This window comes from Denticeps clupeoides, chromosome 10 (assembly GCF_900700375.1).
Source record: "Denticeps clupeoides chromosome 10, fDenClu1.1, whole genome shotgun sequence".
Taxonomy (NCBI): Eukaryota; Metazoa; Chordata; class Actinopteri; order Clupeiformes; family Denticipitidae; genus Denticeps; species Denticeps clupeoides.
In genome coordinates, this window is record NC_041716.1 from 15,874,148 (window position 1) to 15,886,549 (window position 12,402).

Sequence of the window (12,402 nt, forward strand, 5' to 3'; positions counted from 1 at the left end):
TAAAACCCGGAATACTGCAAACGGGCCCCGCCCTGTCCAGAGCGGGTCTGTACACTCATACCTCACTTGACTGCAACAGCTTACTTTACCGTTGAACTCCTTCAGCTCGTCTCAAGTCAGTGCAGCCTTTGTCAGGAGTGCAAGAGATGTCTCATGTACATTTTTTCTTTTTCAAGATGCTTAAATTGTGTGTGGCTGTGCACAGTGAGCTTTTTGTCATTGGGAACTTCAGACGCGCCATCCAGCACCTGCAAGTCTGTAAGACATCTTAGCTTTTGCAAAAAAATTGTTCACCGACTGTGGTAGATTTTAGCTTTGTTTTTGTTTTTAATTAGTTACTGTGGTGCACTGATTTTTTTTTTTTTTTATCATTATTTTATCATGGACTATCATTTTTACTGTGTAGTGACAGGGTTTGGTCTGAACTATTTAGTTTTTTTTTTATTTTTATTTTTGAGGTTTGTCCGCTTTCTTGGCACCAGGCCCCACTCAGATCTCCACGGTACCATGGCCATTTAAAGCAGTCATTTTTACATGCCCCTGTGCACCAGCTTCATCTGTGTGTTGTGCACACGCACAAGAAAAAAAAACTATTTGGGATCAGTCTTTTCAATGTACAAACTGTATTTTTTATTGTGGCCTGCAAGTTTGTATTCTGAAATGGTAATAAAGCAAGAAAAAAAATCAGAATTGTTGATTTATTAGTGTATCCCTTTTTTTCCCCCCAAATAATGATTAAATTCAGTGTTTTACTCTGAGCCAATTTTGTAGATTATTTCAAGCACTCAATAATTGGTCTGGTTTATGGAATGTTACTAGCTTTCACTCCATATTGGTTTTTTTTGTTTGTTTTTTATATAAATAAGCAGACTCCCTTATCCAGAGTTCCTTAGTCAGTAGTGACCAGGACAGTCCTCAAGGAGACACTCGGGCTTAAGTGTCTTGCTCAGGGACACAATGGGAGTAAGTGGGCTTTAAACCTGTGTCTTTGTGGTCCTCTGGTTCATAGGTGAGTGTGTTACCCACTAGGCTACTACCACCCTTCATTGAGGTAATACATTTCCATAAACTTGACCAATTGCTTGGTGCTTGGACCGTGTTTGACAACTTCAATGTTTTTTTGTTTTTTTTTTTCTGCCATGAGCAGCTTGTAGCAACAAATCCAAAAATGCATGATGTCTCCATTCAAAGGAATTGGGGACTTTTAGTAACACATCAGTCCCCGTTGGGTGTATTGTAGAGTCAATCACCACACAGGCGCAGGGAAGTTTACTTTTATTGCTTAGTGTGGGGAAACCAGCATGCACTCTTCAGATGGTAAACAATACCAGACCACATGTTTCTACATATACTTTGATATGAACGTTTGAACTCCATTTGTAGGGCTGTACGTTGGGTTTCTCAATCCCTTTAATATTTCCTCATTTAGTGACTTGCTTATTGGTCTTATAAACTGTCAAAGGTCTGTGCAAGCCTACTCACTGATTGGTATTTCTGTGAAGTGAAGTGATTGTCACATGTGATACACAGCACACGGTGCACACATTGAAATTTGTCCTCTGCATTTAACCCATCACCCTGTGTGATCAGTGGGCAGCCATGACAGGCGCCCGGGGAGCAGTGTGTGGGGATGGTGCTTTGCTCAGTGGCACCTTGGCGGATCGGGATTCGAACTGGCAATCCCGATCCCAATCCTGGCTTCCTTAGCCGCTGCACCACCACTGTCTTCTGACTAAATTTGACTAATTTTGTCTTAGTGCAAACAAAATGCATTACCACCTTCAGTTAGACGACAAGGGTGGGTTTCCATCAGTCCTAAAAGGATCATTCAAAATCTCATGACGCTGCTAATGACCGTAGTCTGCAAAATGGTCACAAAGGTAAATTATGGTTCACAGAGTGAGTGTATGAATTTGCTCGTGTCCAAATAAAAATTCATCAATATTAAGGGAAAATATCCCTTGAGGTAGGGGGGGCTGTGAAATAGGCTGCGACTGGTGAATAATTTAATTAAGGTTATTTATACAGAAGAAATGATCTAAAGGAGTCTGACATTCTTCAGAACAGATGCCATTTCTTTTGGTTTTCAGAACCTTTTTTTTACAGCCGTAAACTGGCTCCCATCTGGTGTGGTTAAGGCTGAACAGGTAAAGGCTCAGAATCTTTCAAGGAACACAGATCAGGGTACAAACATCTTCAGCAATTGCAGTAGTAGCCAGCACAATTAAAAACAATTCAATAAATAAACAATTAGAAAAAGCACAAACTCCATTTCAAGACAACATGGGTTTCCCATAAAAGGAAAAATAAGTCGAAGAAAGTCTTAACACTAGTGGTTAGGGTCGTACCCGAGAACACAGGACCAGTCCTGGGATGACTTTGTGGGTCAGGGAGTAGAACCAGACAGAGAAGAAGTGCAGCATCAAAGAAAAGCTTCTCTTGACCTCCAGAAAACACCGTCCCATTCCCAATGTCAGAGCTGAAGGTGCAGAGCCACTGTCACAACACCGTGTCAAGCAGCATGCGTCCTCATGCATCCAAGTCCTTCTCCAGGAGAGGGCGGTGCTGCTGGTAGGTTTTCATCCAACCCTGCAGCACCTGGGGAGAAAAAAAATAAAGTGTGGGTGGAGAGGATGGAGGAGGAGACGAATCTCAAACGTTCACTTTCGCTTTGCAGCACACGTGGAACAGTGTGTTGCAAATGTGTGTCCATGTCCACAACTTTGCTGTAGATCAGACACTTCACTGTGTTCTAACTGCTTCAACACACAAACACACACACGTGTAGGTTATATAACTCGACCGCCAAGGTGACACCATCTTCACACGCTGCTCCCCGGGCGCCTGTCATGGCTGCCCGCTGCTCACCAAGGGTGATGGTTCAAAGCAGAGGACACATTTCGTTGTGTCACTGTGTGCTGTATGGTTTGACAATGACAATTCACTTCACTTTTCAATTTTTGGAGATGTAGAGAAAGTTTTGAAATCGTTTATTCTAATTATCACAAGAACTTGGCAATTAACCATGGTGTGCACACTTTTTGGATCCACTGTAGATCATTCATATATACACAATAATAAATATGAGCTTGTGTTGGCACAGAGCAACACAATGAGAAATCAGTAGTTTGGAATGTTATCACATCATGCCTTAGTAGCCTTGACAGAGAGAAGATAGCAAACAAATTTCTAGCCACAACTTGACGGTAAATCTAAAAAGAAGCAAAGTTGAGCCGAAAAAGGCTCCCAACTACCCATTCAAATATGATGAAACTACGGCAAATGTCCCCCCTGCGGCCCTCTTGCCTCTGCACAGCTAAATAAATAAATAAATAAATAACAGAATTGATTCCTTTCCTAATGCTATTTGACCAATATCCACACGATTTTGAGTCACGGTCAGCTAGGTACAGCATGGCTAGTGAACAGTGAACGGAGATTTTTCGTCCTTTTCAGTGACGGGATGTGATTTTGTGGTCGGGGTGAACTGCCAAGAAAAATGTCCAGGGGGGGTAAAAAAAAAAAAAAAAACTGACCAGCCACCCAGCAAATACAGGCAGTGTAACACACACACACACACACAAATACATTGAAAGAAGTCTGACTACTGATATTTTGCATATCTTTCCTCCTTTACCCTGTTATACCAGGCAGTACACAATGTGACAAATTACCAGACTGCATGGAATAAAACTAATTCCAATAGCAAGGAGAGTGAGTCACTATCAGTTTTTAAGTCTTTGTTCCCATGGGTGCAGAAATATTAAATGTTAAGCTGTGGCATGATATCAGTAACACACTTTTGTGATTAAGTACAGAACTCTTTCTGGATATTGTTCATATGTGTTTTATTCTCAGATTTCGCAGACATGGTGGGTTTTGTTTATAGTTCTGATATTCTGTACTCTCTGTGGTCCAGCAGACCACTTATTGCTCACATGATGTCCCTCACCCGCCACTTAAAGTGGCTTCTGGCATGATCTGGTTGCTTGGCAACGTAAAGTAGGTCTGATGTACAGTTTTCCCCCTAAATCAGACTATTGTATTGCTTTCAATAAGCCGGTCAAGCAGTCGGGACAAAAAGTCTTTCTTCTTCACGGGATGTCAAGGGCTCCTGCTTTCACTGCGTGCTGCAGGCCACCTTACCTTGGTGTCGTCCTCTCGCCAAAGCATTTCCTGCTCTGCTTCGCTCAGCTCTTCAGACGGGTCATAGGTGTAAACCGGCAGCAGCTGATGGCGAAGCCGGTCGAGCCTGGAACACACAAGGTAGGAGGCTTCAGTTCACACAGCACACCGCTGGCCAGAGGTTCGGACCATTTCAAAATAATTAAAACAAATATAAAGTGATAAATAAAGTTAAGTGATTGTCATTGTGATACACAGCACACGGTGCACACAGTGAAATGTGTCCTCTGCTTTTAACCATCACCCTTGGTGAGCAGTGGGCAGCCATGACAGGCGCCCGGGGAGCAGTGTGTGGGGACGGTGCTTTGCTCAGTGGCACCTTGGTGGATCGGGAATCAAACCGGCAACCTTCTGATTACGGGGCCGCTTCCTTAACCGCCAGGCCACCACTGCCCCGTAATCATCTGATTCTGAAGAGTGATGTAACAACACATACTGTAAACCCAGTTTAATGTCAGGTCATATCCTCACTGCAGATTGCATCCTGTATATTTTCTATTTCAAACAGTCCATCTGTCCACTACAAACATTTAGAATATAAAACACACAGGATGCAATGTTGCATCCTAATTTTGAATAATGTGCCCTTTATTATGCACGGCAATGTACTTACAAATGCTGTTTATTTTATATCATTATTTAAACTAATCCTTCACCTTGTAATTTGCCCAGCCTTGTGGGTGATCGGGCCACATTTCACTGCACGCTGTGAGGAATTAACTTTTGGAAATAAGTTGTGTCCGAACCTTCCCGCCACCTTTTTGTTCAGAGTGAATATCAATGCACTAAAGACCAACATCACACTACAAAAATAAGTAGCCCTGCTGCAGGAGCAAACGTACCTTCTCTTCCTCCGTATGTACATCACCTAGAATGCAAAACCAGACATTGCAATGAAATGACAGACAACACGAGCCAGAAAATGCTTTTAAGCACTGATAACGCAACCGGCTATACGTTTTTCTCCTGTTTAATCCATTTGGAAAAGGAACGCCGGGAGAAAACAAGAGCATGTCCTGCGATTTTTAACCTACTTAAATCATGTGACCCTGCATTGCATGGTACCTCACATGCACACGGGCCAGTATTCGCTCAGTTAAAGCCCACAGCACAGCAGCTGTTCCACACCAGCACATGAGACTTAACACCTACCACGGCCACCACAACCCCGATGAAGGTGATGAGGAAGAAGGGCACCAGCACATAGCTGACGGCAGCATCGCTGTTGAAGGTGGTCGGGGGCGGCGTGGTGGTGTTCATGGTGGAGGGAGGTCCGCGGCCGTGGGACGGGCGTCTTCCTTTCGGTTCTCAGCGGTGGCCCCTGGTCCCCTGGCGCTACAGGAACATCCGAGCGAGAGCGCAGTCCTCGGCTTTTCTCCCTGGTTGTTTATGCCTCATGTTCGGCATGCATGTGACTTCCACATGGTCTCTCCCCATTCACTAATCAGTGTGAAATCTGCCTGAAGGAGGAGGGAGCGGACACCAGGAAACACACCAGCAGGCGGAAGAGAGGGTTAAGGTGCAACTTCTTTTCTGGGTGGAAACGCGGCAGTGACATCAGAAGTCACATTAAAGGTGACTTGGGACGCCATGTTGCAGTTACATCATTAAAGGTCAATTTAAAACACAGGTGTGTGTGTGTGTGTGTGTGTGTGTTCGTATACATCTGTGTAATTCATATTAACACCAATTTAACATTCATGCTCTCTGCAGAAAACTAGTTGGTCTCCAAGTTAGACAAGACTCTTTAATGCAGTGCTCTCTTGCCCCAACGCGTCAACATGTAAACATGTAAAAAAAATTTAGGCAGCAGTTTAATTAATTGCGTGAAACTGTGAAATTGCTCTTCCAAACAAGCAACCAAAATACTGACGGGATATAGTGTTAAGAGTGTTAAGTTTCACTTAAGTCTGATCTATACCCTAAACAAACAAAATATTAAAACTTTGTCTGTTTTAAATATTTCGCGACTTAAGTACGTCCTGGTGTTGTAATAATTGAAGCCGTAATTCTTCACGACGAAACGCACGTATTAGCTTAACACTTACCCGGCCGAGACCCAACAAACCGGGAAATAAAATACACAATGACTGATTTGACAGCGAACCAATAGGCGAAAAGGACGTGAGGTAAAGGGGCGGATCCGGCAGCATATGGACTGTTTTGATTGGACCAGCACAGCCAGGGTAAGGGCACCGGAATCTGTAGGCGGAAACGGTTTGCTCCAGCCAATTAAAAGCGATGTGTTGGTTCTTGTTTTTCGCTGCAGCTGAACGGTCCCTAGAGGTCGCTGTAGGCCGCCTGGTGGTCTCAATCGCGTTTATTGGCCAACTATGTGAGTGAACACATGCAAGGAATTTGATTCTGGCCAATGGTGTTTCTCAAGCACAGTATAAAAGACAACAACAATTTACAGTATACAATATAGTAAAATGTTCTTATATACTATATAATATCACAGTGTACATAAAGGGCAGTTGCAATGCTGTAGGTGATTGGGAGGCGGAAAGAAACTGTTCCTGTGTCGGCTGGGCCTAGTCTGCAGACTTCTGTATCAAAAAGTCTGTATCCAGGGTGTGAGGGATCTGTGATGATCTTCCCTGCCCGTTTCCTGGTTCTTGAGAGGGACAGATCCTGGATGGAGAGCAGGGATCCTGGAAGGACCTTTCTGCTGTCCATACAGTCCATTCCTGTGCTGTCGAGTGGCTGCTCCATACCAGACCGTGTTGGAGGAGCACAAGACGGACTCAGTGACTGGGCCAGCAGCTCCTGTGGAAGACTGGACTTCCTCAGTTGTCCTACATCCGCTGCTGGGTCTTAATGATGGAGGTGGTGGTCTCCCACTTACATTTACATTTACAGCATTTATCAGACGCCCTTATCCAGAGCGACTTACAATAAGTAGTTACAGGGACAGTCTCCCCTTGGAGCAACTTAGCGTTAAGTGTCTTGCTCAGGGACACAATGGTAGTAAGTGGGATTTGAACCTGGATCTTCTGGTTCATAGGCAAGTGTGTTACCCACTAGGCTACTAGTGGGGTCCCAGGACCTCCACAGAAGACACTGGGCTGTCTGATATGTTGAGGAGGAGCACTGTTGAGGGACGTCTCCTGAAGTGCGCAGGTGATGGTGGGGTCAGTATTTGAATTACGCCATTTAAAAAACATGACATTACCAATTGATATGAATTATACTAAAAGTAAGAGGGAACCCCTAAAACATTAATGCTTGTTGTTCTGATCACCACTAGGGATGTGCGCATCGATCCTAAATATCACTAATATCGATAACAAGTTGGTACCAGTATTGGATCAATACTAGCACAATGGTATTGATATTTTTGCTCTTCTGTTTCTGTACACCGTTCCAACTGAAAGTAAATGTGCTGGTAGAAATACTGCTCATCACACATCAGTGACATCACACATACTTTTTAGTTAGATTTTCCAATCTTGTTCCGTTTTTGTGTAAAGTATCACTATCGGAACAGAATCACCCATACCAACCTGAATTGTACTTGTTATCAGATCGAAAAGGAAAACTAGTGATATCGCACATCCCTAGTAACCACTAGACCTAGTAAACATTTTAACCACCCAGTCCCAGCCATTCAGAGTTAAACTGTCTCTCTCTCTCTGAGCAAATCTAGATCCTGGTTCCTGACGTTTAGACGTGCCAGCATGGAATGGGTCACCGCAGCCACCAACACCATAACCATGCTAGAGGACATAAAAGCTAGAGGACTAATATCCCATATGCTGTATGGACATACGCTGTGGACCATGAAACCTACGCTAAACTGTTTAATGGACAGATGCTTTCTCCAATTCATCATGTTGTACTATTCAAGACTCATCTTGCTCTTACGCCTATTGGACTGTTTTCTTGGACAAATCATGACATGGAGTTGAGGATAAAGGGTCAAACTGCTGGGGGTGTCAACTGTAGCGCCTGTCAAAGCCGATTGAGAGATGGGTTAAATAGTAATAAATGTTGTTTATGTCTGTCTTTTAGTTCTATCGATTCCCTTGATTCCCACATTCACATGACAGGACCGGTGGCAGAGAGACAGGTCACAGGGTTTACAGGGTGGTCAATAATGTGAAATAAACCCCTGGTGCACACTGAAGCATACCCCTCTTTCCCAGAAAACTGGGTACCCAGAAACGAGTTCGTGAAAAGCCCCACATACACTCCGCCGTCACCGTCGCTCACATCTTCACCCAGACACCTCTGTCAGCACAGCAGGCAGTTCAACAAATATTCTCTTGCAGTAGAAAGACAGACAATCATCCTTTATGGTGCTAAGGAATAACTATATTTTTTAAAACAGGGCTATGATAGCAAGAAAAACGTTCATATTTCAGCGAGGACAAGATTGTATTCTCGACAAAGCATTGCAGCATTGCTGATTGTGTGTTTATGTATCCTCATCCAGACGTCACACCCACAGGGAAACAACACCGCAGGATGAGACCTGATGCCCATGAAATATTTAAGAATCTATTTGGCCTCCTTCGCTTAATCACTTTGTGACATTTGAGAGCGAAGTCTTTGTTAGGCCTCACCATTATTATCCCCATGAAACAGAGGCTGCCTTGCATCGTCACTCTGGGCCTCGGGCTCTGTTCTGGCTTTAGAAGGTTTTTAGAAGACGTAATTATTTTATTTGTTCACATATTACCTGTTTCAAAAAGGTTTAAAGCTAATTACAAAACAAACTATTCATTTTATATTCAATGTTTGTTCAAATGAGTTCAATATTAAAACGTATTCCTGTATTTCTGTAAATTTCGTTATTAAGATGGAAAGCAATTCACAAGCCTGTCTTTGCAAAATGGGATATTTTATGTTAAACTACCCAGAAACATAAAACAGTGCCCTATGATCAGTCATAAAAAAATATCTTAAAAAGAATGTTCCTTGAAGCATAAAAGGTGCTGTTAACAGGTCTTTAAACACAGAAAATTTCCCCCGGTGTTTGTTCATTCCCTTCGCTCTCTCTCTCTCTCTCTCTCTCTCATTGTGTTGAGAGAGCTGAAGGCCTTTTTGTGGTAATCAGGTTTGGGCAGAAGGAGGGGGAGGAGCTCCAGGAATCCTCATTCCTGGAAAACCGTGACTGCACTCAAATACACACGCACACACACACACACACACACACACGAGTACAGATGCACACATCCACATGGAAAAACCACACGGCACCACATTCAGTACAAATTTTATTTCACAACGAAGTGGCGCGCTCATCAGTTTAGTAATACATTTTGCGTTATTTTTGTCAACCTACATTTTTAAAAATACCATCTATTTATGACACATTGCTTGATGTATGTGATGCTTATATGCCTTCGTGTAATTGAGGTTTCCATTTGCAACTGAGCTGCTTTATTTTTCCCTATAAAGCAGCAAGCTGCAAGCGATCCTGCCTTCAGCGTTTTTCACTCGCGATAGTACTTGAAGAGTCCTGGTCGCCATTATTCGTTTCTAGATTTTTGTTTTCTAGCATCCGCACATTTTCTTTGACAAGAACGTGAATTTATTGTGTTCCACCTGTTTACGGTGCTTCGATCAGAAGCATCAGAAAACACAGACCAGGAGTCAGCCGTGTCAAAAGAGGTCTGATTCTCAGCAGCACGTGCTGCTGTTCTAGGTAAAGCCACTAACCAGAGATTATCTCTCTCTGTGATTAAATCTCAATTTGGAACAAAATGCACTTTAACATCAGCCAAAGGATGTGGGGTCCACCCGGAAAAATTCCTTTAGTTCCATTCAGGTATTTTTTTCCACTAAAGAAAAACTTGGAAATGACATTGGTCACACTGACTACGTTAACCACTTTGTACAAAAGGTCAGGCATGCGGTCATATCACAACATCTTTGGAACCTTCCAAGGTCATGCTGGAATGGCAAAATTAAACATCAGCCATGTAGCTCTAGTGACGCTGTCATCGAAAAAAAAAAAAAAGTGGACAAAATTAAACAGTTGCACAAATGTTCTGGTCCTGGTAAGCAAAAAAACCCCACTATATTAGTAGAACACCCAGGCAGTGTTCAACGAAGGTGTTGCTGCTGTAGGGTCTAAGCAGCTTTTGAGTCTGTGCAAATGAAGTACAAATTAAGAGCAAATGTTCTGCTACCAGCCACAGGGATACCCACACCCGCAGAGGGTCATCTGGTGAAACCCGGGTAGTGTAAGAACGCACCCCCATCTGCAGTGGAGATTAACGAAAGCCGTGTCAGATTTCACAGTGGTGTTTTGAACCTGAATGGTGCATAGGTGTATTTTAATGGGTGTAGGAAGATGTCAGCAGATTCCCTGAGCTTTGTAGACGGACTAAATGAAAGACTAAACTACAGTCGGTCTTTCGTGGGTCTCAAATGTGCCATACCATCAGGCAAAATTTTCAATTTATAATGGAACTTGAGATGGAACTTAATGGTTACAAAAGAAATATTTTGACATACTTTTTTGGGGGGGGATTTCTCAAACAAAAGGTACGTTTTTCTCTTCTTCTTGTGCTTAATTAAACTACTCATCCCTCGCGTATGTGCTGGAAATGTTCCATGAATGTGCAGTATGTTGTTAAACTTGGCCTAAACACACACACACTCTCTCTCTCTCTCTCTCTTTCTCGCTCTGTCTCAGACTGAACAAAGATCGTTCTCAGTTCTGGATCCTAAAGGGTTAAAAAACGAGTCCACTCAATCATTATTCCTGGAAAACATACTCGCCCACTCTGCTGTGACTTTTTATTCTTTTTCCTAGGAAGCGATTTAGTCTGGAGCCGAGTCCAAACTATAGAGGGAGAGAGCAGAAAAACACCCTGCCCAGTGAAGCGAGCCTAAGCACATCTGTCATGAACTAAATCGTACTTCGATAGGGTGAAGACGGGTGAAGTTGGTAAAGTGACATCTGTTCATTTTCGCTTTTGCACTCACAGCAGCCATTATCATATACTTGCCGTGTCCCTCGTCCCCTGTTGCATTCATCAGTGCTGCTTTCAGTTCTTTCCTGAACACAGCAGGAATCACCAAGGCGAAATAAGTCATAATTTAATCCTATAGAACTGACCTTCCACGTACGATGTGTAGGAACAGTGTGTCGCATTTTGTGTACCACTGTCTAACTGCTGTGTAATCATACACTGACTCTGTAACTGGGTAAAGCTGTTTTGCTGGAAAGCGGATGGTTTTAATGAAAATGGTTTCTAAAGTGCTTGCTTTAAAAATCTGAATTACATAAACATTATTTAAAAGGATGCATGTGTTAGTTGAACTCTATAAGGCACTGACAACATGCAATGAACAATTACAAGCAAGATCAGTTCTTTAAAAAAATTTTTATTTCTGTGCAATCAATTATTTGATTGTTGACACTTTATAGCAAATACCTCAAGAGGTCATTATCAAAACCCCTTCAAATATGCACAATAGAGATGAAGTATTAAAAAAAGTTCCTTTCTTGTTAGGAAGAGCAGAAATGTGGGGACTTGCTGATTACTGCAGATCTTTTCTCAATAATGAATTCAGCCATAATTCACAAAGCCTTCCATACTGTCCGTGAGACTCCGGTTAAAATGTCTCTTTGGCCGTAACACGGTGTAGGAAAAACCGTGTTGACGTGACATGGAGGAACAACCTTCTGTAATCTTGTACGAGTGCCAGGAGTTTTCAGGCTTGCTTTATTGCACTCAATAAACTCATACAGTGGATATCAAAAGTTTACAGTAAGATTTTGCTGATGAAGAGGCTTTGATACCAGAGCTTCTGGCAGACGGGAAAGTAATGAATGGTTAATATAACTTTTAAAAATATACATACATACAAGTTCTGTGTTCAGCTATGTTACAGCAAATAAATGCTTTATGAATTGTCACAATGCAGCGTCTGTCTGCTCTTATAAGCAGCTTGTGTTTGAGAATCTGATGTGCAAAACTGGGGCTTAAAGGTTATTTGCTGATTTGATGAATAAGATGGTCGCTCCAATCATCCAGTCCCGATATTTTAATGGCATTTGAATAAAGAACTAGGTCAAAGGGCGCGCTGCTTTGTTTTGACGTTGGCATGGCAACGTGATATAGTGTAGTCAGGATCCATGAAAGATAAACAGATCAACATTTTGCTTCAGAACTGATAACTGGCGAGAACGCCTGTCAGAGATGCAGGAACGCCAAGGTGAATGAAGTTCGGTCTACAAACGCCATGAAAGCGACA

The 12,402-nt window shown here is 42.7% G+C and overlaps 1 protein-coding gene across 1 annotated transcript; it reads right to left on the reverse strand.

Moving 5' to 3' along the window:
- Positions 1-1,258: 1,258 nt before the first annotated feature.
- On the reverse strand, positions 1,259-6,270 carry smim29 (small integral membrane protein 29). The gene is made up of 5 exons (XM_028994793.1): positions 6,234-6,270; positions 5,338-5,645; positions 5,028-5,053; positions 4,147-4,252; positions 1,259-2,598 (listed from the first exon to the last, which is right to left on the reverse strand). Exons 2-5 carry the CDS (start codon positions 5,443-5,445, stop codon positions 2,530-2,532), a joined length of 309 nt encoding a protein of 102 aa, XP_028850626.1. The 5' UTR covers positions 5,446-5,645; positions 6,234-6,270; the 3' UTR covers positions 1,259-2,529.
- Positions 6,271-12,402: the final 6,132 nt, after the last annotated feature.